Here is a 24,721-nt window from a genome sequence, read left to right as displayed (position 1 = left end):
ACTTCAATTTGAAAGCCTGTGTTTCACTACGTATACTAGCACATGCATGGCAGAAACATGAAGTAAACATCAAAAGCAATTCTTTTGCAGTTTTAAAAAATGCTTTAAAAGTATTTAAGTAAGAGATTTGAATTAAGTCTAGGATGAATACCCTGTAATTGTGGTTATAAAACTGTTCAGTCAGACATAATTTGTATATTATTAGATGTTTAGATATGAGAAGTAATTCTTCCACTCCGCGCTGATTAGGCCTCAACTGGAGTATTGTGTCCAGTTCTGGGTGCCACATTTCAGGAAAGATGTGGAAAAATTGGAAAAGTCCAGAGAAGAGCAACAAAAATGATTAAAGGTCTAGAAAACATGACCTATGAGGGAAGATTGAAAAAACTGGGTTTATTTAGTCTGGAGAAAAGAAGACTGAGAGGGGACATAACAGTTTTCAAGTACATAAAAGGTTGTTACGTGGAGGAGGGAGAAAAATTGTTCTTAACTTCTGAGGATAGGACAAGAAGCAATGGGCTTAAATTGCAGCAAGGGCAGTCTAGGTTGGACATTGGGAAAAACTTCAGAGTGATTAAGCTCTGGAATAAATTGCCTAGGGAGGTTGTGGAATCTTCATCATTGGGGATTTTTAAGAGCAGGTTGGACAAATACCTGTCAGGAATGGTCTAGATAATATTTAGTCCTGCCTTGAGTGCAGGGGACGGGACTAAATGACCTCTTGAGGTCCCTTGCAGTTCTATGATTCTATGATTATTAAAAGCTGCCTCTAAAGCCATTTTATAGCTTATTTTGCAATTATCTAGTTTGAATGTGATCTTTGAAAAAGTCTTTGTTTGCAGAGAGGAAATAGTAAGACAAAAAGGGAGAGGGGAGAGAGAAGGGAAACCTCAAATTAAATACAATTGGCATAAATGTCATTACTTGGTGTATATTTGTTTGCATTTATAGACACACACACACAATTTGTTTCTTTTTTTATGATATAGTCAAATGAAAAGCTTAAATCTTAAACAAATCCTAAGCCTGTTCTGCATGATTAACCTACATATTCTGATTGTGAACAACATAGAAACTGTGGGCCAAATTGCCCCTGCCTTTGTATGGACATGCAAGGAGATGAGAGAACAAAGGAGATTCCCTTCTCCTCATCTACAGCCTTGAATGGCCATGTACAAAAGCTAACAGTGATTGAAGTGCCTTCATGTGGACACAGCAGCAAAATGAGGAGAGATACATGGATGGATTCTTAGCAGCAGACCGCAACTTTTATTCAACTTAAACATGGGGAGGGGCGCTACTTAGTTCCTTTACAGGGCTCCTACCATATAACCTGTAACTTGGGGTGGGCTCTCCTCGGCTTACTGACGCAGGAGTGCAGAATGGTGGGGACCTTGGCCTGCAAGGGTCCACAAGGTGTTATGAGGCCAAGGCCCATTACCAAAATCCAAGGTCTCTTACCTCTGGGAACCATTGATTTTTATCCTTTTTAACTGCATTGGAAACCAGCTGCAAGCTGTGACTAATTAACAACTCAACCAAATACCTCCATTAAGTAGGAATGCGCTTAGTACCTAACTGTGGTTGGAAGGTGCTACAAGGAAGGTAGAATTGGCTCATGGTAGAAAAAATTCCTTCCTGACACTATCCCCCCAAAACAGGTGATTTGCTAAACCCACATCTATCAGGTCAGATTCCCATTCCTAGTTAGGGTGGGTGGGTGGGCGTGAAGCTGCTGAAATGGAGCTGAAGGACACTCTACATAGCCCCCACTGCAGGTTAAATCACAGGAACTGGGCCAGGGCTGGCAATTCACACCCCTCCCCCAACTAGCAAGTGGGTTCAGATTCTAAAGGCAGGAGGAACTACTTGGTATCCCTCAGTGAGCACTGCTGGGGCTGTCTCCTTTCACTACTGGCCCCATCAGGTTCCCCCACTAGCTGAGGCTCACTTCATCGGATGCATTCGGTGGAAAATACAGTGGGGAGATTTATATACACACACAGAGAACATGAAACAATGGGTTTTATCATAAACGCTGTAAGGAAAGTGATCACTTAAGATGAGCTATTACCAGCAGAAAGGGGGAGGGGGAAGGAGGAAAACCTTTTATGGTGATAATCAAGGTGGGCCATTTCCTTCAAATCAGCGACACTGCGATGGGCAACCTCATGGCCCCACAGTATGCCAACATTTTTATGGCTGACTTAGAACAACGCTTCCTCAGCTCTCGTCCCCTAATGCCCCTACTCTCCTTGCGCTACATTGATGACATCTTCATCATCTGGACCATGGAAAAGAAGCCCTTGAGGAATTCCATCATGATTTCAACAATTTCCATGCCACCATCAACCTCAGCCTGGACCAGTCCACACAAGAGATCCATGGTGCTAATAAGCCATGGTTACATAAACACCACCCTATATTGGAAACCTACTGACCGCTATTCCTACCTACATGCCTCTAGCTTTCATCCAGATCACACCACACGATCCATTGTCTACAGCCAAGCTCTACGATATAACAGCATTTGCTCCAACCCCTCAACAGAGACAAACACCTACAAGATCTCTATCAAGCATTCTTACAACTACAATACCCACCTGCTGAAGTGAAGAAACAGATTGACAGAGCCAGAAGAGTACCCAGAAGTCACCTACTACAGGACAGGCCCAACAAAGAAAATAACAGAACGCCACTAGCCATCACCTTCAGCCCCCAACTAAAACCCCTCCAATGCATCATCAAGAATCTACAACCTATCCTGAAGGATGACCCATCACTCTCACAGATCTTGGGAGACAGGCCAGTCCTTGCTTACAGACAACCCATCAACCTGAAGCAAATACTCAGCAGCAACCACACACCACACAACAGAACCACTAACCCAGGAACCTATTCTTGCAACAAAGCCCATTGCCAACTCTGTCCACATATCTATTCAGGGGACACCATCATAGGGCCTGTTCACATCAGCCACACTATCAGAGGCTCGTTCACCTGCGCATCTACCAATGTGATATATGCCATCATGTGCCAGCAATACCCCTCTGCCATGTATATTGGTCAAACTGGACAGTCTCTGGATAAAAGAATAAATGGACACAAATCAGACGTCAAGATTTACAACATTCAAAAGCCAGTCGGAGAACACTTCAGTCTCTCTGGTCACTCGATTACAGACCTGAGAGTGGCTGTCCTTCAACAAAAAAAACTTCAAAAACAGACTCCAATGAGAGACTGCTGAATTGGAATTAATTTGCAAACTGGACACAATTAACTTAGGCTTGAATAGAGACTGGGAGTGGATGGGTCATTACACAAAGTAAAACTATTTCCCTATGTTATTTCTCCCCCGCACCCCAGCCCCCACTGTTCCTCACACGTTGTTGTTAACTGCTGGAAATGGCCCACCTTGATTATCACCATAAAAGGTTTTCCTCCTTTTCCCCTCTTCCTGCTGGTAATAGCTCATCTTAAGTGATCACTCGCCTTACGGCATGTATGATAAAATCCATTGTTTCATGTTCTTTGTGTGTGTATATAAATCTCCCCACTGTATTTTCCACCGAATGCATCCGATAAAGAGCTGTAGCTGACGAAAGCTTATGCTCAAAAAAATTTGTTAGTCTCTAAGGTGCCACAAGTACTCCTTTTCTTTTTACCATCTCAAGGGACTAGGAAGGAGGTAGGGCTTTTCTCCTTCTGTCATCCAGTGGCCCGGACATGGTGCATCAAGGATGCTGTTAGGGGGCTTATTCCTTCACCCACTTATTTCCCTGGTCCTTCTCGCATGAACAGAGAGCAACAATACCCGAAGTCCAAAGGTACAAACAATTCAATGTTTATTGGGGTGAACTTCCAGGAAGCATGATTCCAGTTTCCTTCCTTAGTGTCCCCCTTCCCAGCTCTGACACCACAGAGCCTTACACCTGTGTCCCTGTTCCCATTCCTGCCCTTAGCCAAACATGATTCCAATTTTCCCACCCCCATTCCGTGTTCCCATTTCCCCCTTTAGCAAAACATGATTCCAATTTCCCCACCCCCTGTTCCCGTTTCCCCACACACACCCACCCACTTCCAGATTGACTGCAGACTATATAGTAAAACTTTGAGTTCTGCTTCATTATCCCTTAACCAATCATTTTCCTAAAATGTAACTAACCAATCCTAACATATTGTAACATGATTATGTAACCAATTATATCCCACCATCTTATTAGTTTACACCCAGCAAAATTAATTATACAGCAGACAGAAACAATCACAGAACCAGACAGAGATTATACAGACAAACAATAGCAAAGTGGGAATTATAATGACAGAACAATACAGAAGTGAGGATTTCACATCCCAGCAATTGATAAGTGAGTTCTTGCCAGACAGGATGCTATCAAACTAAGTTTCCTTTTACATCTTCTAGGCACTTCCCTTTCAATGGAGGCGATAGGCATTATCAGGACAGGATTGTATTCCTAATGGCCCAATAGCACCTTATTTCAATGTGACTAGTTTGGAATGTGAGGAGGTGACCGGTCGCTTCCTAGTTTATGGCTGCCTCTGTTGCTTAGCCAAAGGCCTTAGCCTAAGAACAGGGCCTCAGACTGTCACAATAAGAGAAGGCTCTTACACCTGCAGATAGTGACTTTGATTCTTTCTTTTATACCTCTATAACTAGCTAAGTGATAAGAATACACCTAAATTATTAGAGTATAGGCCTTTACGGACAGGCCTGAGTATCTATATCCTAACAGATGCCCTCACTAGAGGGCACTAGAGCTGGTCAGGGATTTTCTGACGTTTTAAAAAAAAATCCATATGTCAAAATTGAATCTATTTGTGGGACCATATCAGTTTCAACTAAACTTTTTGTTGTGAAGATTTCTCAGTTCCAGGTTCAAGTCGCTGCTCCGTCTACTTCCCCATATTCCACGTTAGTGTCCTAACAACTGTGCTCTAGTTGGCTTCTCTTTCTATCAATCTCTCTGCTGGAGGGGTTCCACTTTGTATAAATAATTAAATATTGAGAGAGAGAAAACTGATTCTACAGTCTGGTGCTAGGACACTCACCTGGGATGTCGGAAATCTGGGTTGAAAGTCCAGTCTCTTCCACATCCCTGGTGAGTGTCTTAACCACCAGGCTATAGAATCAATGTGTCTGGCCTAAAGATATTTAATTATTTATACAAAGTGGAACAACTCCAACAGAAGAGACTCAGAGCAACCCCCCTGTCCCGAATCATCAATAGCCTGGCGATATAGGAGATCGGATTTCAGTGTCTTCTCTGCCTGATTCAGAGCAGGGATTTGGAGTGGAATCTGGTTTTCCCATGCCCCCAGGTGAGTGCTCTAACCACTGAGCTTTTGGGTATTGTAAGGTGGGTGCATCTCTTACTTTCCATGAAAACTTTTGAAAGGTCTCTGTTTCACCTGGCATGTGTTTCCCAATGCAGAATGGGAAAAATCTTATCAAATTTCAGATTTTTGTGGGATGAGAAAAAAACAGTTCCTGCCTCACTATAACACTCACCCTGTGTAGCAGGGAGCTGGGGTGGATTGCATTTTCTTGAGATTCCACTGGAATGAGATGGCTCTGCCCTGCCCTCAATTCATGGCAGCACCTATGTGGCACCATTTAGCCCTGCGTGTATGTTTATTGTTCGTAACTTACATGCAATCGTCTCTCTTTATGGATGCAACTAAACATACTAAATAACGAAGCTAATGCCAATTGTATTTTAGATTTTATAGGGTTTTTACCCTTTATTTGTTCTGTCTTTCTAACTACTTCTCATCTCCAAGCAAGCCTTTTCCAAATGTATTTTCTTCATTTGTGTTTTATAACTGTAAAGAAAAGTATAGATCAGAAATCATGTGAAATTATTTTTAAATAAAATAAAATGCGACATTGGTCTTTGTTATTACGCAGATTTTCTCATAATTTAGAGGAATTCAGTATGAATGACATCATGAGATTTAAAAGTGAGGCACTATTTATGATCGTTAAAGATTCCATAATGATTGTTTCAAGAATAAGAACATTAGCCCTGTTGTCCTGGTCAAATTCTAGTTTGTGTAATTCTATTCTACCTAGTAAAATTCTCCCTGAAGTCTATTTCATATAAATGCAGTATACTCCTTAACTTTGTATCCTAAAATAGTATGTACTGCTATGTGCTCTTAAAGAGCTGATTTGTTCTGTTGCACTTCAGTGGTGGATTAACTGATTTGTATGTACGGCATACACAGGACGAGATTGTGGCTAGTCCTACATAGGTGAGCAAGGAGAAGGGAGGGTCCAAAGAGTTCCCATGCAGGGACTAGCCACAGTTTCTGTCCTTGTGAACCCTGTGCCTGTTCCAACAATCATCTAAGTGAATGGGAGTTGGATCAGGAGAGTGTAGTGCTGACAACAGCACTAGAGAATCCAAGTGGGGAGGTGGATGGAGAGAAGCAGAGTCCTAGACCCCACTGATAACATTTTACATCACTTTTTGCGTGTAAGTAACATGCACAAAGTGGAATAGTTGAGACATTGCTGGCAGGTTGCCAAGATCCATGGGTTTGTGGTATTTTATGCAGTGGTTGTTTGGGGCTGCTGCTTGCTGTGCTGTGTGTGCCTCAGCACTTTTTGATTTGTACACGCTTTGCCTGGATCCTAGCAACCTTCCTGCAGTGAAAAAACAACCATGAATTGACTACTGGGATGGTACGTCAGAGGAAGATCTGCACAATCCCAATTGTCAAACCTGTCCTGTTGACAACAGTGCTTAATAAGCTGATCTTGCTGAGCACTTCCAGCTCCTTTGGAGCAAGCCCAGCCCTTGTGTTAAGCCCAGTCCATTGTACTCTGGAACTGCATCCACTTATACTAGGAGAGAACCTGAACCACTGACTTGAGGAATTGATAGTGTTCAGTGCTTTGCAGATAGCACCCAGCATATCATAGGAACTGACCCTAAGTGACATGTCCTTTAATAATGAATGCAGAATAGAATGTGCTGGAACTCTGCTGCACAGCTGGAACACCATGTAGCCATTAATTCTTCTCCACAAAAGTACACATTCAAACCCACTTTTGTTGACCTTGTAATTACCTGGCCATGCTTTGCTCTTGCCTGTTCTTGTTAATAAGGAACTTTACAAAATAGTTTGCCCAAGAACTAGCCTGTTTTGTTTCTTACATGATAGTTTGTTGTCCCCCCAAATGCAATAAAGCCAATTTGACCTTGCTGTTTCACATTATCATTTTTCCAGTTCAAATAGTTCTTCTTTTTGGAACAATAGTACCATGTCTATCAAATGGAATCTTAGAAACTGTTTGAATATGCATTTCCATTAATATTTAGTAGAAGAAACAGTGTGTTCAATTATTATGAGAACTGAATGTTTTTTAGAGAGTTTAGAATATTTGTGTCCAGAAATGTGATTTTTTTTTAAATGTAGCAGTTTGGGTAATAAGATGTTACTGAATTTCCTTGTTTATCAGCAATCTAAGTTAAAGATATACAAATCTTTGTGTAGAATTTTGTGTGTCACACATCTAGAAACTGATTTATTAAGGTTAAAAAAAAATGGTGCCAGGGAAAGTTTCCCTTCACAGAACACAAAACACTATAGCGATAGGAAAGAGCTCTAAGTTAATAGAAGATAAAGGTAAAGTTAGAAGGTGTGATTTAGTTTAGGGTCTGAGGTTCACAGAAGTCTTCTCATTACTTCAATGGACTTTGTAAATCAGGCCCAAAATCTCACCTTCAGGAATATCCTTTTATTTCAAATGAGGAAAGCAGAGACTACCACAGGACTACAGCAGCAGTAAAACAGTGACCCAGCTGCTGGATAGTAATGAGGAGGTCAGGACTGCAATAGTGGAGTCATTGGGAAGAGGCAATAGGTGGATGTTAAGGAAGGTCAAAGTCCATGGAGAAGGATATTTTTTAATCAGATTAGTTTAGAACTGGATTCACAGATGGGCAGAAATATAATGAAGATGATAGAGAATGACACTAGACACACAAATCTGTTAATGCCTTTTGTTTTTCTCTCACTATTGACAACTAAAAGTGTTTGAAAAATAATGAGCCTGGCCCCCCAAATCATGAGACTTTTAAAAATATAATTTTGGGGTTCTTTTTATTTTCTGGTTTCTGAGACCTTAGAGCACACTGAAGTCACATTTTAAAACTTTTATCTTAACCACGAGGGCTAGAAACTTTTCTTTTAGAAAAAGAAAGAGAAGATTGTCACAAAATCACTTGACTCCAGAAGCTGGGGTTTTAACAGAAACTCCACATATCTCAATAATGTTATAAGATTGAATTTTATGTTTGGTTAGATTGAGTTTTCCATTGTTGCCAGATCTCATGATTTTAAGAACTTGAGAGGATGAAGAAAAGTCTGGAACTGAGAACCAGTGCCAGGTTTACAATGGCTCCATTGGCTCCATGGAGCTGGGCCCATGCTCAGAAGGGGCCATGGCCTGCTCTGCTTGCACTGCGCCCCAAGACCCCACTGGATCCCCCCTCCCACCACTTGCTTCTCTCAGCATGCCTGCCAGCTGGTCCAGGGCCCCTCTCCACTGCCTGCCCCCTCCCCCTGCTCCTCTCAGTCCCCTGGCTGGACTCCAGTGCACGTCCGGCTCTGGGCAGTCTCTGCTTCCCATCACCTGTAGGGCCCCGCCTCTCTTCCCGAGCTGAGCCACCTGAGACTAGTGCAGAAGCCTGGCCAGTCTCAGCCAGGTGTGTGTGTTGGGGGGGAACAGTGCGGAGGGCTTGGCTGGGCCCCCCCCTCCAGGCAAGTGCGTCTTGACGGACCCCGGCTGGGGCAGGTCCTGGCCTGGCTGATCACGCCACTCCCGAGGGGCTGGAGCAATTCCCAGCCCTGGGACCAGCCCTGGCTGCGCTGCCAACTCAGCCCGGCAGACACAGTCGCCTCCCAGCAAGGCTGGTGAATGCGGCCGGCGGGCAGGGCTTGGGGGAGTGGGTCTGTGGGGATTATGGGGCGTGCTGGGCTGTGAAGAGGTGGGGAGGATCTGTGTGTTGGGGCACTAAGGAGTGGGGGTTCTGAGGCAGGTGCTGGGCAGTTGTGGTGGGGTTGTAGGCAGGGTGGACATTTGTGGGTGGGTCTGGGGGGCCTCTAGCCATAGGGAGTCGGGGGGTGTTGGACGGGGTGTGTGTGTGGTGTGGCATGGGCCTGCCTCTGAGGGGCTGGCAGCACAGGGCCGGGCAGGCCACTGTGAGTCTGGCAACTGCCAGTTTGTAAATCATGCCCTCACACTGGGTGGAGCGGGGCTTCCCCTGCCATGCCATGCCATATCCCATTGCTTCTGGCTGGCCCCTTGCTTCGGGGATTGACCTCCCCGCACCATGCTCCATTGCCTTCATGGGGGCCCACAAATATGTTTGGCACCGGGCCCACAAAAGGTTAATTCAGCCCTGCTGAGAACCTATTTTTCATTGAAAGGTAAAGAAAAACATATTGCAAAAATGGCTAAACTAGTAGTGTTAGATTCTAGATTGAGATAGAAAAGCCTTTTTTGCAATCTAGGAAACTGTACAAAATCTAACCAGGAAGGCTACCTCCAGAGATGAGGATAATTCAGTAGCCATTCCTATACATTCTCTGTCCACTTTATTTTGCCATCAAGAGTACCAGTTACTACCAATTGCATGGCCAGCACTAGAGTTCAACTTAAAGCCCTTCCCAAATTTTTCCTACTTCCCTTGGTTGCTGCAGTATTTTAAAACAAATTATAATTTGACCCTATGTGTTTGCAGAAATAATCTTCTGAAAACCAACTGTTATAGGTGTGATTTTCCAGAATTTGCAGACATTCTGTGTGAATTGCCCCATCCATCTAAAAGGGGTGTTAATTTCCAACACTGTTACCTGATTTCACTGCATTTCATTGTAATAGATACATAGTTGTTGTGCTTGTCCATTGTTGTGGGATGTGTTGCCTGGTCAGGCACCCCACTTCCTGTCTTTTTTAAAAGTATACTATTATAGCACTCTATATTATTATTATTATTATTAATAATAATAATTAACAATAATCTATAATTATATACTTTAAACTTAATACATAATATTAAGTATAGTTATGTATGCTTATTATGTATTAAGTATACTTATTATGAATATATTATGAATACTCTTCATTATGTTCTTAATAAGTATACTATTATAGTAAGTAACCCTGTCCTAAATCTCCCTCAGCCTCTGTGTCTGGTGCTGCCCTCCAACTGAGTTCCCTGTATCGTCTGCAGGAGAGGGGATGAACTGTACAAATAGGCCAAATGTACAAATGAGATTTCTCCACCCTAACCTGGAGAAAACGGCAAAACAATCTCCTCTCTGCAGTTCTCCCCTTCTGCCTCTAAGGGCTGCTTTCTTGGCTTCTCAACAGCAGCCATTAGTCGTTCCTACTGCTTCTCCCTTTTTGAAGCTGAATCTCCTGGCTGCTTCCCTACCCGTCCCTGAGGCTCTGGCACTATAAAGGGAAGCATAGAGAATGGCTGGGGCTGGGGAGGAAAGTAATGACAGTGCAGATGGGAGATGGAACTACTATTCCAACACCTGCATAAGTGGAAAGAAGAAGGGGATCCCCTTCCTAAAATCCCTGTGAAAAAATGTCTGTTGGGCCATGCAAAAAGACAAGGTAGGAGGGCAGGAGATGAAACCCACATAGAGAAAGATTGGGGATAGTTTAAATCCCTTTCAAAAAGGTTTGGGTCCGCACCATGCCTAGTCAACTGGGCTGGTCTTTGTGATGTGGACACAGTCCACTAACAACTGCACTAAGAGCATCAGTTCATTTGACATAGGCAAATGAGCAATTGTCAGATAATAATGAATTTTGGTCACTGAGCTAGGCTGGATTTGAACTGGTAAATGAGAAGAGTAAGGAATTTCCTTGATTGCTTAGACTCAGTTGGAGAAAAGACTTTTGGCTGAAACGTGTGTGTGTGTGCACCGATGTCTGCTTTTCATTTGGGTAACAAATGTATTATCTTACTGCTAGATTACTCTTTGGAGAGTTCTCTTTTTGTTCAGTTTTTTGGATGTGTCCAGCCTGACTTCTTGGTGTTCTGCTGTATGCTGAGGCTGCCAAAAAAGGTGCAAATTAGTGTAAATGATCATGAGATGCTTTTCGTGATGTGTCGGTCTGGCCCTTCACTTCTGGAGGAAGGTTAAATCAGATCACCAAACAGATGCTCCGGCCACTAAACAGGGTGGAGAATGTGCCTAATTCCAACTATCTTAGGCCAATTGCATAGCTGAATTTCTGCTCAGTGTTTGTGACAATGGATCCAGAATTATCTTGGAACCACTTAGTTTCATTGTGCTGACATTCTTTTCTAATTAGCTAGTGTCAAACCAATAAATTATGTAGCAACAATAACTGAATATTTGGACTCTGATTTCTATAATTGTTCCAATTATATTTAAAAATCTGATCTTTTAAAAAGACACTTGAAATAATTGTTAAATTACAATTACATATTTACATAAACTACATATTTAATACCTTCAATTACTTCAATTAATTATATATTTATTAAATATTCATGATATGCATACTGTTTCATTTTGCTCAGTTTGAAAAATGAAACGACTGGTTGGTTTCACTTTTATAGTAATAATATCTAGCGACCATCTTATTTTCTGATGTTCCTGTTTCTAGCTCAATGCTGTCATATTTGGGTCCACAGTACTGTGGGGGAAGGTTTAAATTAGACTGTGCCAAAATATTTCTCTTCATGTTACCTCAGGTTTTATAAAACCTCTCTGAATGTTTTTTTCAGGAAATATTAGTTTAAACTAAAATGATAGTCTTCCTTTTTAAGCTCTGAGAAAACAGATCAAATTGTGGCTGGATAATAACTTGAAACTTGGTGTTCTTTCTTCTCTCTGGGAATTTTGGGGAGATTTTCTGGTGGGGTGTACTGGAATTGTTAATAGAGTAACTTACATTCTGCTCAACCTCCCAATCTACCTATTAGTCTTCTGTAATGCCTGTCATACAGTACCTAAGAGCTTCCCAGTTGAATTAGATTTGCATGGTGAGGTCCCCTAGTGGAATTCATCATGTAGTCTTCTGGTCTTTCTCCTTTCCTGTTAGAGGAGACTCTCTGCTTGGGATATGAACTTATTGCTGTTTCTGTTTTTTTCTAGTAGTACATGCTTTAGAGTCTGGGGTTCATACCAATATACTGTGGATATGTTCTAAGAGTTAATTGGACAATATAAAGTAATGCAAGTTTTAATGTTTTTAAGTACGGATTTTCTGTGTCTGTCTTTTTCCATTTGGCAAACTGTTTTTTCACCACGTGGTTTCTATGAAGTTTAATCTAACATGGTTATCTTGTTAAACAACAGTACCAAATTCCATGCATTTTGTGTCTGAAGTTGCCAAAGCTTTGTTGTGTACCTACATAATTGATTATTTAGTATGGTATTGGGAATGATATTTAATGCTGGTATTGCAGCACCGACAGGGGAGCACAAACTGTAGTTTGTAGCATCTTCAAAACTAACAATTAAATTGAAAGGTTTCAGAGTAGCAGCCGTGTTAGTCTGTATTTACAAAAAGAAAAGGAGTACTTGTGGCACCTTAGAGACTAACAAATTTATTTGAGCATAAGCTTTCGTGTTGCTCACGAAAGCTTATGCTCAAATAAATTTGTTAGTCTCTAAGGTGCCACAAGTACTCCTTTTCTTTTTAATTAAATTGAAAGTAATTCATAATGCCTGGATCACTTGATGATTACCTGTTCTATTCATCCCCTTTGGGGCATCTGGCATTGGCCACTGTTGGAAGACAGGATACTGGGCTAAATCTGGGATGCTATTCCCACCAAATGATAAAAGTAAAAATCATAAATGAATCAAACTGTACCATAGAATCTCTATGGATAGAAATTCCATGCTCTAATAATAAGACTATAGCAGTAGGGATATATTACTGACAACCTGACCAGAATGGTGATAGAGACTGTGAAATGCTTAGGGAGATTAGAGAGGCTATTAAAATAAAAAACTCAGTAATAATAATGGGGGATTTCAATTATCCCCATATTGACTGATCACTCAGTAGCGTAGCAGAACTCCCCCGCAGAACAGAAGTGGCACCTTTTTAATTCTTTGGAGCCTTTTAAATTTTTACTCAGACGGCGGCGCTCCGGGTCTTCGGTGGCAGGTCAGGCGGCACTCCAGGTCTTCAGCAGCACTTCAGCATCAGGTCCTTCACTTCTCTGGTCTTCGGTGGCATTGCGGTGGTGGGAGGAGGGGTCCTTCAGTGCCAAAGACCGTAGCGAGTGAAGGACCCGACGCTGAAGTGCTGCTGAAGACCTGGAGCGCTGCCGGGTGAGTACTAGTGGGTGGTGCCTTTTTTTATCTCCGCTCCCCCTATTTTTTCCACCTGGCTACGCCACTGATGTCACCTCAGGATGGGACACAGAGATAAAGTTTCTTGACACCTTAAATGACTGCTTCTTGGAGCAGGTGGTCCTGGAACCCAGAAGAGGAGAGGCAATTCTTGATTTAGTCCTAAGTGGAGCACAGGATCTGTTCCAAGAGATGAATATAGCTGGACCACTTGGTAATAGTGACCATAATATAATTAAATTTAATATCCCTGTGGCAGGAAAAACACCACAGCGGCCCAACACTGTAGCGTTTAATTTCAGAACGGGGAACTACACAAAAATGAGGTTAGTTAAACAGAAATTAAAGGGTACAGTGCCAAAAGTGAAATCTCTGCAAGCTGCGTGGAAACTTTTTAAAGACACCATAATAGAGGCTCAACTTAAATGTATACCCCGAATTAAAAAACATAGTAAGAGAACCAATTGGAGTTTCTTGGAGTAGAGGGGACAAAAGAAGTTCACCCATGGGTTTGTGGGATACTTTTGGTGGACTCCAAAGATTGCGGGGGAAGAGAGGGTGCTACATCTACTCTGCAAAGCAAAAAGGCTCAAACCTGGCAGCTCATGTCTGCCATTGCTCTTTTCTGGCAGCTGGCAAGAGAAATGTTGCACTTCTATAAAAGACATTCTAACCAAAAGGTGGCACTGCAGCTGCATGCATTCTACTTTAGGTTAGCTGTCTTACGTGAGCTAATAAGCTATTCACTGGATGTATTATAATTTCTGGTTTCATACCATGTGAATTATAAGTAAATACTGTAATTTAAGCAACAATGAGTTCATTATTTCCAAAATATAGGCAAATAACTCTCCAGGATACAAACCATGTAAAAACTAACCATACTGTAAAAATAATAAAGGAATTGTACTAACTTAAGTGATCCCAATCAACTGATTAAGCAAATAAACAATCTCTGAAATCTAACACTGCCAATATGTGTGCAATATGATGTCATAGGGTGCATAAACAAAACTTCTTTATTAGTTTATGAACAGCTAGTTTTGTTTTGCAGCATCCAATGCAAAAGGAGAATTGCTTGTTAAAAACAGTGACTTTGGGCCTGATCTTGCAGCACTGAAAGCCAATAGAGTTGTGAGGTAGACTTTGGTGGGGACTGGACTGGGTCCTTAGTTAGCTGATTTGTAGGTGTTGTTCAACTAGTCCATTAATGAAAAAGGTCACTAATTGGATTTTGTAACTATGTTTGTTTTGAAGTGATAGAAGCCAGAAAATTCAGAATCAAACTTCCAGGCTAGATTCACTTCCACTGGAGAAATTTGGTCCCCAGTGGGGAAAAGGCAACTTGGAGGGGAGGTCACAAAGGACCTGTCAACCAGTTGTGCCAGAGCTATGGCAATCATTGACCCAGCCTAAAAAATGGGTGATGCTGACTGATAAGGAAGGTGTGACCATGGCTCAGAATAAGTACTGATTGAATGCATCCCCTAAACATCTTTTATTGGCAGGGGTTCTCTTGGGCCATGCTTACACATTAAAGCTGTTGTCCCTTGAGGGAACCCTCAGGAGCATGCCACAGCCATCCTCTGGGGGACTGATGCCCTTCTCATGGGCAAAAGTGGTGCAATTTGCATCTTTGTGTGCCAGTGGAGAGAAACAACCATCCATTTGTAATCTGTGTTGTCATGGTTAGATATTATAGGAACCCCTAATAAAGAATGAGCATGTGTGACATACTACATATTCTGTAATATCTAGGCATAACATGGCAGATTGAGAGATAGCATTTCATCAATTATGGATCACTGTGCAATTGCATATTTAGAAACAAATATGCATATTTAAAATCCTATATGGGGAATACTTTTACAGTTACAGATTACTTCATTTTATTTCCTATGTAGGACAAAAGAAAGAACAAGATTATATACGAATCACAAGCTACGTTTTCTTCCATGTATTGTCTGAGATGTTTAAACAATATCATTATGGATGTCTGACATGAAGGGGAACAGTAAAAAGGTCAGCAGCTGAACAAAGCTTTTTCTCTACAGGAGATTAGTCAAACAAGATAAACATGACTAAGCGATGTTGAATAAAGAGCAAATTTAAGGCCCAGTGCTAACATGGGCAAAATTCCTGTTGACTTTACTAGGAGTTTCTTTACATAAATATCACAGTATCATGCCTTATAGTGGAGAAACAGTCAATAAGATTAAAAAACATATAAATGTACAATAACAATGAAGAAGATCTTCAGAAGTAACTTTTCTTTATGTCCAGACTCTGAAAGAACTTACCATTCAGTTCTTTGCTTTCAAAATACACCACGTGTGGGCCAGCTATATACATACACACACACACACACACACACATATCTATTGCTCAGAAATCATGAGTGAGGTCCCCAAAATTATGAGATTGGCTTAAAATCATGAGGGATTTTTTTAAAGGGATTCTTTTTATTTTCCTTATGGTATTGAATACTATTGGGCTACAACTAGGTCACTTTTCCAAGCTTTACACTGAAGCCATGAAAGCTAGACGTGTTTTTAAGTGAAAAATGAGATTCCATGGAATCATAAGATTCCAGGGGCTAGGGCTTCAAGAACAGCACCAAATATTGTCTGACTCATGATGAAATTGCAAAAGTTGGCAACTCTGTATCATGCAAGTGTGTATGTGTGTATATATATAGTTCCTGATAAAGGAAAGTATTTGGAATGGAATTTTAGAGTATATGATCACTGCTTCCACATTCTTGGCAAATTCTTGCTTTAAACTGAGACTATGGACCTCTGTTTGTATTTTTGAATTATAATTTATAACTTAAGAACATAAGAATGGCCATAGTAGGTCAGACCAATGGTCCATCTAGTTCAGTATCCTGTCTTCAAACAGTGGAGAATGAACAGAACAATTTCAAGTGATCCATCCACTGTCATCCAGTCCCAGCTTCTGGCAGTCAAAGGTTTAGGGACACCCAGTGCATGGGGCTGCATCCTTGACTAACAGCCATTGATGAGCCTGTACTCAATGATTTATATAATTATTTTTGAACACAATTATGTTTTTGGCCTTCACAACATCCCTTAGCAATGAGTTCCACAGGTTGTATGAAGAAGTACTTCCTTATGTTTGTTTTAAACCCACTGCCTATTAATTTCATTGGAGGACCCCTAGTTATAGTGTTATGCAAAAGGGTAAGTAACATTTCCTTTTTCACTTTCTCTATACCATTGTTGATTTTATAGACCTGTCATATTCCCTCCTAGTCATCTATTTTTGAAGACGAAACAGTCCTAGTTATTTAATTTCTCCCCTATGGAAGCTGTTTCATACGCCTAATCACTTTTGTTACACTTCTCTATATTTTTTCCAATTCTAATATATATTTTTGAAAATGGGGCAACCAGAATTGCACATGATATTCAAGGTATGGGCGCACTATGGATTTATATAGTGGCATTATGATATTTTCTGTCATCTTATATATCCCTTTCCTAATGGTTCCTAACATTTTGTTAGCTTTTTTTAACTGGTGTTGCACATTGAGCAGATGTTTTCAAAGAGCTATCAATGAGGACTCCAAGGTTTCTTTCTTGAAACAGTTAATTTAGACCTCACAATTTTGTATGTATAATTGGGATTATGTTTTCCAGAGTTTAATAGTTTGCATGTATTAACACTGAATTTCATCTGCCATTTTGTTGTCCAATCATCCAGTTTTGTGAGATCCCTTTGCAATTCTTTGCAGTCAGCTTCGGCCTTACCTATTTTAAGTAATTTTATATCATCTGCAAACTTTGCCACCTGACTGTTTACCCCTTTTTCTGGATCATTTATGAATATATTGAATAGCACCAGTCCCAGGACAGATCCTTTGGGGACCCCACTATTTACCTCTCTCCATTCTGAAAACTGACCATCTATTCCTACTCTTGGTTTCCTATCTTTTAACCAGTTACTGATCCAGAAGAGGGTCTTCTCTCTTATCCCATGACTGGTTACTTGGCTTAAGAGCCTTTGGTGAGAGACCTTGTCAAAGGCTTTCTGAAAGTCCAAGTACACTATCCCCACTGGATTACCCTTGTCCACATGTTTGCTGACACCCTCAAAGAATTCTGTAAAGTGTGAGGCATGATTTCTCTTTGAAAAGGCCATGTTAACTCTTCCCTAACATATTGTGTTCATCTATCAAATCTATCTATCTGATATTTCGGTTCTTTATTATACTTTCAACCACTTTGCCTGGTAATCAAGTTAGGTGTATGGGCCTGGAATTGCCAGGATCACCTCTGGAGCCTTTTTATTTTATTTAATTTATTTATTTATTAAATTGGTGTCACATTAGCTATCCTCCAGACATCTGGTACAGAGGCTGATTTAAGTGATAGATTACATACCACAGTTAGTAGTTCTGCAATTTCATATCTGAGTTCCTTCCCTCCTTCCTTACATTTTAATATATATAATTACTACTGTAAAAAAATTGAAGCCATTGTGAGTTACACAACATGGAGAGACACAATGTGACCAAAATTTTCCCCAAATTAAGATTAGTAAAAGTAAGCTTTTTACACATTTATGGTCAGTGAAAATGTTTCCACAAATTTTAAATAAATTCCAATGGAAATATGTTTTTTGCTTGTTTGAATGGCCATCCCTCTGAAAGCATTGTCTTAGTGTGGGGAGCCCACCTGTGAAAGTTACGCCTGAGTGCCCAGTTTCAGAGAAATACAAAAAATAAACAAGCAGCCCAGTGAAAAGAACATTGGATTTTTAAAAATTATTTGTTTCTCAACCAAAGGTGATGGGACGGTGTTAATTATAGGTAAGGAAATCTCATATATTTGCAGGGGCGCTGCACCAATTTATATAGTGGCGACGCTGAGAGCCATTGAACCCAACTGCAAACCCTGTGTATAATGGAAACCACTTCAAGCCAGGGGGTGCTGCCGCACCCCTAGTTCCAGCCCTTACGTATATTTGTGTGTATCCCGGTGTCCCTTTACATTAGTAAACTTCTAAATTGATTTTTATTCCTTGAGAACACCATCTTGCCTTCCTAACGGAAGAATAACTCCTGCTGCAGTCTATACAGCTTTTGCTTGAGTAAAAAAGGCACGGAAGGACCCGGAATGAATAAACCAAACGACTGGTGCCTGGGACAAACCTGTCATTCATTTTTAAAATGCCTCTGGGAGCGAATAGGGTGCCTACTGCAGCGGCTCCCGCACGGAATCTTCAAGGCAGGGCAGATCTTCCCGCTAGAGCCTCCTGTGGGGGGTGTGCGGCTGCGACTTGCATGAGTCATCACGCCGGGAGTCCCGGATCGACGGTGTCTTCAGAATAGCGCCGACGGAGAAGCGAGCACAGGTGACGGGAGCAGGAGGGAGGTGGCGGGTGGCGAGCGCAGATCGGCGGCGCAGAGCAGCCGGCCCGGCCGCCGCGAGCCGCCTTTGCTATGCCTCTAACTCGGGCTCTGTGTCGGAGCGAGAGCGGCCCCACACGCCCGTTCCTATTGGCGCAAACCTCTCCCGCTCCGCCGCCTGTTTGCTCCGCCGGCCTGTCCCCCCGCCGGGGCGGGGCCTCGCAAAGTTTTCATTGAGGTGGGGAAGTGTGGGCAAAGAGCACAGCTGCGGCGGTGTGTGAGCGTCGGTGAGGGGCAGCAAGGCAGACAGCAGGCGCGGCAGAGGCGGTCTACTTCCCCCTCTGCCTACCTACAGCGCTCTGGCCATGCACCAGCGGAGGGGAGCGTGCCAGTCATTTTAGAAGGATGCAAAATGCCAGCAACCTAGCAGCTTGGGATGATTGTGCTCAGTGTACCACAAGCTGGGTCGTACGGGCCAGTAGCTGGAAGAAAGCGGCTGGAGTCCTTCGTGTGTCTGGGAATCTGTGAATCGTGACTCACATCGCTCCTCGGATATATAAACAGAGCGAGCGAGCGAGCGAGAGCAAAGCCTTTGGTCTATAACAGAAGCGATCGAGTGCGATTTAATTTTAAAATGCTGGTTCTCCTTTCTTGATGTGGGGCACAACAAAATGGTTCTCCAGTAAGAAGAAGAAGAAAAGGCTCCTCTAAGAAACCGTGCGTCTTGCAACTGAAGTCCCCAGAAATCCAGCTGCTTCGGCATTTAATGGGCTCTTCCAAAGACGTTAATGGACTTGTTAGGAATCTGCAGCAGGTCGAGAAAATCCGGTGAAAGACCATGCTAAACTGCATTAGCGCTGTGCAAGGGTGGACCTAAAAGTTATGAAGTGGTACCTGTCGTAACAGCAAGCAAATATTGTTCTCATTTCTTGAATCAAGACTCGAACTAGTCAGATCTCCAAGCAATGGCAACAGAAGTGGTGTGTGGATTGATCTTCAGACTGCTACTTCCAATATGTCTAGCAGCTGGTACGTGAATTTTGCTTTGAGTGTGTTTGGGGGTGGGGGCGGGAGGAGAGGGCGTTAATTTTAAATTATTGTTCTTATCCGCAGCTTCTCCAAAGGTATCCATATCATTGTAAAACTGCTTTACTTTTCTGAACGCCTTACCTTTAAAATGAAATTGTGTTTCTTTGGCAATCGTTGTTCTAGAAACGCAGCCATCGGTGTATTACCTCCTCTTTTTTCTTAAGATGCTCTATGCATGGGCTTCAGAAATCCCCTCTGCCTTTTTCTGAAAGTTGTTGATTCTGGAATTACTTTTTCCCCACAAACTTTCATGTTTGCTGCTCATTGACACCTAATTTACATTTTTCTACTGGATAGGCTTGAAGCAGTTTACAACTAATGCAAGATGCCCCACGTGTATTTGATTTCATGCAATATGCGAGGATAATAATCGTTACTGTATCACTGGCACTGAACTGGTCAAGCGAAAGACTGTACAGTACTCTTCGATTTGCACAGATCTTTACATAACCTTGTATCATTTCACTCGAAAATCCTAGTGTATAAAAATCTGTACTTTCCTTCCCCATCCCAACAGACGATGCAAAAAATATTAATAAGATACTTTCTCGTTCTAGGCATTTTATATTTTCCTTTTTGTTGAATTCAGTATCCTTTGAAAAAGTAAATTATTTTTAGATTTAAAATATCAGGAATTGATGTTTGAGATAGAGGTAGATGACTAATTTGTTTAATAGGTTCTGAGAAAGTTTAATTTATTAAATTATTTTACTAACAGGCAGAGCTACCTAAAAATGAAATGAAATTATTTTGGGATTTAGAACTGTAATGAACAGCTATTGGTGGATGGGTTAGTGTCCTCCTCTTAATCTGCAAATAAAACTTTGAATAAACTCACGCTTACTTTTTAGACAGAACTGAAAAAGCTAACCTCAATCTACCAAAAAAAGAAAGAGATTTAAGATGATAAACCAAGCACGAGTTAATGAATGAGACAACTCTCTGAGATGGTGTTTTGCTTTAGCCTTGATTAATTCATTTACCATCACTTGCCTAAATGTATGCGATAAATTTTATTTAAACTTCAAAAACATAGCGGGACTAAAACGTCACCAGGATTTTTGTGGTATTCATGCCAACAATGCACTTTAGTATTAAAGTCTCTTTAATATTTTAAGCTTTCGTGAGCTACAGCTCACTTCATCGAATGCATCCGATGAAATGAGCTGTAGCTCACGAAAGCTTATGCTCAAATAAATTTGTTAGTCTCTAAGGTGCCACGGGTACTCCTTTTCTTTTTGCGAATACAGACTAACACGGCTGCTACTCTGAAACCTTTACTATTTTACTGTATTTTGCCCACAACAAATAGATATGCGCATAGGCTGGGGTAAATCCATTTAAGGTCTGAGTAGACCGCGTTTCAAAGGTAATGTGACATTGTGCACAGCCCGGAGCTCTGCAGTTACACATCCAGTTTAGGCACTCCGCCGCGTTTTGAAGGATTGTGTCCAACAGCAGGACGTGAACCGCTGGTTCTCTAAGGTTCACTGTGGATCTGACAGGCAGGCGCTTGTTTTACCTTTTTGCCCGCTGTGCGATCTCAAGGCATGGGCACATCGGACTAGGGCACGAGGAGGAGGTCTTTAGTGTCCGCCTCCAAAATACTTAGGGTTCAGGTGAGGGGAAACGGAGGAGTTTGGCGGAGTACTGCAACCCTGGATTGCCACCCGGGATCTGTTCAAACACCCCCGCATAACTGAGGCTGGGGGTAAATCGTTGCAAATGCATAGCGCGGCGAGATGCCGCAGCAGTCAGACCGCTTTCCGCTTTCCCAAGCGCATCGACTATGTCTTCAAAGGGCGGGGGGGGGGCGGAGGGACACGAGACGGACCGTTAGAAAGAGACAATTACCCCACCCCAGGCAAACCCGACAGGGCAGCTCCGCTTTACAGCCTCTGACCGTGGCCAAATACAAGCACGCCCTGGACGATCCGGGGCAGGAGGTGAGAGAGAGCGCCCCACGACCCGGTGCAGAAGAGGCGCGCTTGCAGAAGAGAGCTCCGCGCAGCTTCCCGGCCTGCAGCGGGCGCGAGCTGCGCGGGCGAGGGGGGCTCCCGGGGCGTCGCTGCTGCCCAAGAAGCGCGGGACTCGGCTGGATCTCGACGTGCTCCCGCTTTGTGTCCCAGTGGCGGGGGGAGGGGGCTCCCCGGCGCCCGCAGCGGCCAACGCCCCCGCCGCTCCTCCAGCTGAGTCGCCCTCGGGCCTGACCTCTGGGTGCCTCCCAGGAGGTGGAACTAGTCCCCCGGCATTGCCACTGACGCCCCCGCTCAGCTGGGTAGCAACGGCTCTGCTCCGAGTCAGCCCCTTGTTCCACCCGCACCGGCCCGGGGTTGCAGAGAAACCTGCCGTAGGGCAGCAGCTTTGCCCAGCCAGCGCGACGGCCCCCTCCTCCCCCCTTTTCGTTTCCTGTTGCAGTCAGTGAGGGGCCCCGCACGTGGGAGCGGCCTGTGCTCCCTACAGGGAGCAGAGAGGCGGGGGGAAGGGAAGGGAAGGGACCATGCAGGAGGCTGAGCCGAGCAGGTGCAGCCCCAGGGTCCCTGCCGCCGTCCCACCCCCCCACCCCCGGACTTCGTGTTGAACTCCTCCGACTTTCCCGCTAATGGTTCTGGTTGCTCAGCGGAGCCGGTCCCAAGTATTGGGCCAGCAGCTGTTCAAACAGCGAGATGAGATTCACAGGGTCAGTGGATGGGTTCCAGCCCTGATCTTCCCGAAGCCTCCTCCACCAAACATTCAGGCAGCTTTCCCCGCTTCTTGTCAACGGGAGATCGCACAGAGCTACCTGCTGTTGGGACCTGGTTTTATTATTTTATTTTGTATCTAGGAAGTGTGGTCTTAAATGCACCTGAAGCAAAGCACTGCTCTTCTGAAGAAGAAGGGATCCCCCTACCATGCCCCTCCTCTGACTAATGGTGAAGGTTTCAAATTCTCCCACAAAGTGCACTATTTCTGCTCCTCACCACAGCATCAGCTAGATCACCACAATTGTGCTTCATCTGATTTATGAGTGAGGGGAGCCCTAGGCCTCCAATTCCCTTGGTGCTAACCCCCCTCCCCCTCCCCACAGGGCCTGGGTCTCCACTGTCTCCCACCTAGTACTGTCCTTCATGTCTGTGAAAAGTGGGTGTAAGATGTAATCAAACTGGTTTTAGGTTTCAGAGTGGTAGCCACGATAATCTGTACCACAAAAACGAGGCATCCTTGTGGCATCTTAGAGACTATTTGTTAGTTTCTAAAGTGTCACAAGGACTCCTCGTTGTTCAAACTGGTTTTGACATTCATTTCCCTTTGCATACGTGTACGTGTCTACTTATGGCACAAGGCACTGGAGAATCAGCCATGTAATCTGTTTCAATGTTCACAGAGGGCCCCAGCTGCTCAAGGGCCAACCCTGTCTTTGAGATCTTCATGTTTAGTCAAGACAACCTCAAAGATCTCAGTGAAGTGTGAACACATTTCCCTTACTTCTGTATTTTCGCTGTAGATAATGTTAGAAATGTGTATGTACACATACATCAGAGTGATATGACAGTCTTTGGAGAACATCTTTAAGACAGAGCGGTGGCCGCACTTATGTGTAGTATATACAAGCGATCCTTGGAATTCAAAAGAGGAACTAGCAGAAAAGTTATACTGCAAGTTTGGGGGAGAGGAATAAACTGATATGATAATGGAAACTTCATATATGCACAGAGCAGCCATTCTGACACAGTAACATTAACCCTAGCATTGAAATGATGACATTGTGTTGGTCTGTTTTTGCTACCCTCTTTGCATCATGTGTTCAGAATAGATTTGTTTCAGAATCATTGTGCCATCATAATTGTTGGTAACTTGTAATGAAAACGTGCCTTACTATTGTAGCAGTATCTCAACAGATGTGAATAGACATTGTCATGAAAAGTTCTAATAGTTATATATCTCATTCAGCTGCAAGGGAAAAATGTCCAAATAAAAATGTAAGGCATGATTTTTGGATTTCAGGTAGTGGAAAGTTTTTTAGATCCCACTATTTGGATCCAGTGATCTTGCTCAGTTGGAGATGAGGAAGTACTTGAAATAGGATAAAAAAGAAAAGGAGTACTTGTGGCACCTTAGAGACTAACAAATTTATTTGAGCATAAGCTTTCGTGAGCTACAGCTCACTTCATCGGATGCATATGAGCTGTATTTTCTTTTTTGCGAATACAGACTAACACGGCTGGTACTCTGAAACCTTTAAATAGGATATTAGCTTGGTGTGTTAAGTAATCTATTATGTTATGTGCATGTTTTAATGGTTATAAAATGTGAATGCAGTTCTCATAAAGGTGAGAAGCTGCCAATACAGCTCAACTTCATTTCACCACACTTCTGCTATTCTAGTCCTCACTTGTTCATGAGCAAAGGCCACCATCTGTCCCCAATCATGAGGAAGCTTATAGTGGCTTCTGGACAATTGTCACTAGAATTCTAATACCAAAGTGATGCTCACTCGTGTGCCTTAAAACAGACTTTTTAACCCACACATCTGGAGTTAAAGGGCGAGTGTGCTGTGACTCATTGTGCCTCCTAGCCTAATCTAAGCAGTACTTGTACAGTTATACAAAAAGGAGGAAAATAGTTTCTCTTAATCAATATTTAACTGTTGCATGGTTAGATAAGCTTGATGTATTGATTTTTCATAATAGCAGAGTAGTGTGAAACTTGCTTATCTGATTACATGTATTGCTGTCAAAAATACAATTTAAATAGATTGAGGAAATAACACAACAGGTGCACCAAATTGTTAGTGGTTATATATTTAAAACATTTCCATAGTAAGTTGAAAAATTAGTGTTATCTAACTTTACTTTTTTTAAAATGTATATACACTGCTGCAATGTTTGA

The 24,721-nt window shown here is 42.6% G+C and overlaps 1 protein-coding gene across 1 annotated transcript in view; it reads left to right on the top strand.

The window, feature by feature from the left end:
• Positions 1–18,979: 18,979 nt before the first annotated feature.
• PIEZO2 (piezo type mechanosensitive ion channel component 2) overlaps positions 18,980–24,721 on the top strand; it is a 448,530-nt gene continuing 442,788 nt past the window's right edge. The window contains exon 1 of the mRNA XM_043508112.1: positions 18,980–19,792. Within this exon, the coding sequence (XP_043364047.1) occupies positions 19,729–19,792 (64 nt within the window). The 5' untranslated portion in view covers positions 18,980–19,728. The remainder of the gene's footprint in view (positions 19,793–24,721) is intronic.

Source organism: Dermochelys coriacea, chromosome 2, assembly GCF_009764565.3.
Source record: "Dermochelys coriacea isolate rDerCor1 chromosome 2, rDerCor1.pri.v4, whole genome shotgun sequence".
Taxonomy (NCBI): domain Eukaryota; kingdom Metazoa; phylum Chordata; order Testudines; family Dermochelyidae; genus Dermochelys; species Dermochelys coriacea.
This window is presented reverse-complemented; position numbering and strand designations above follow the sequence as displayed.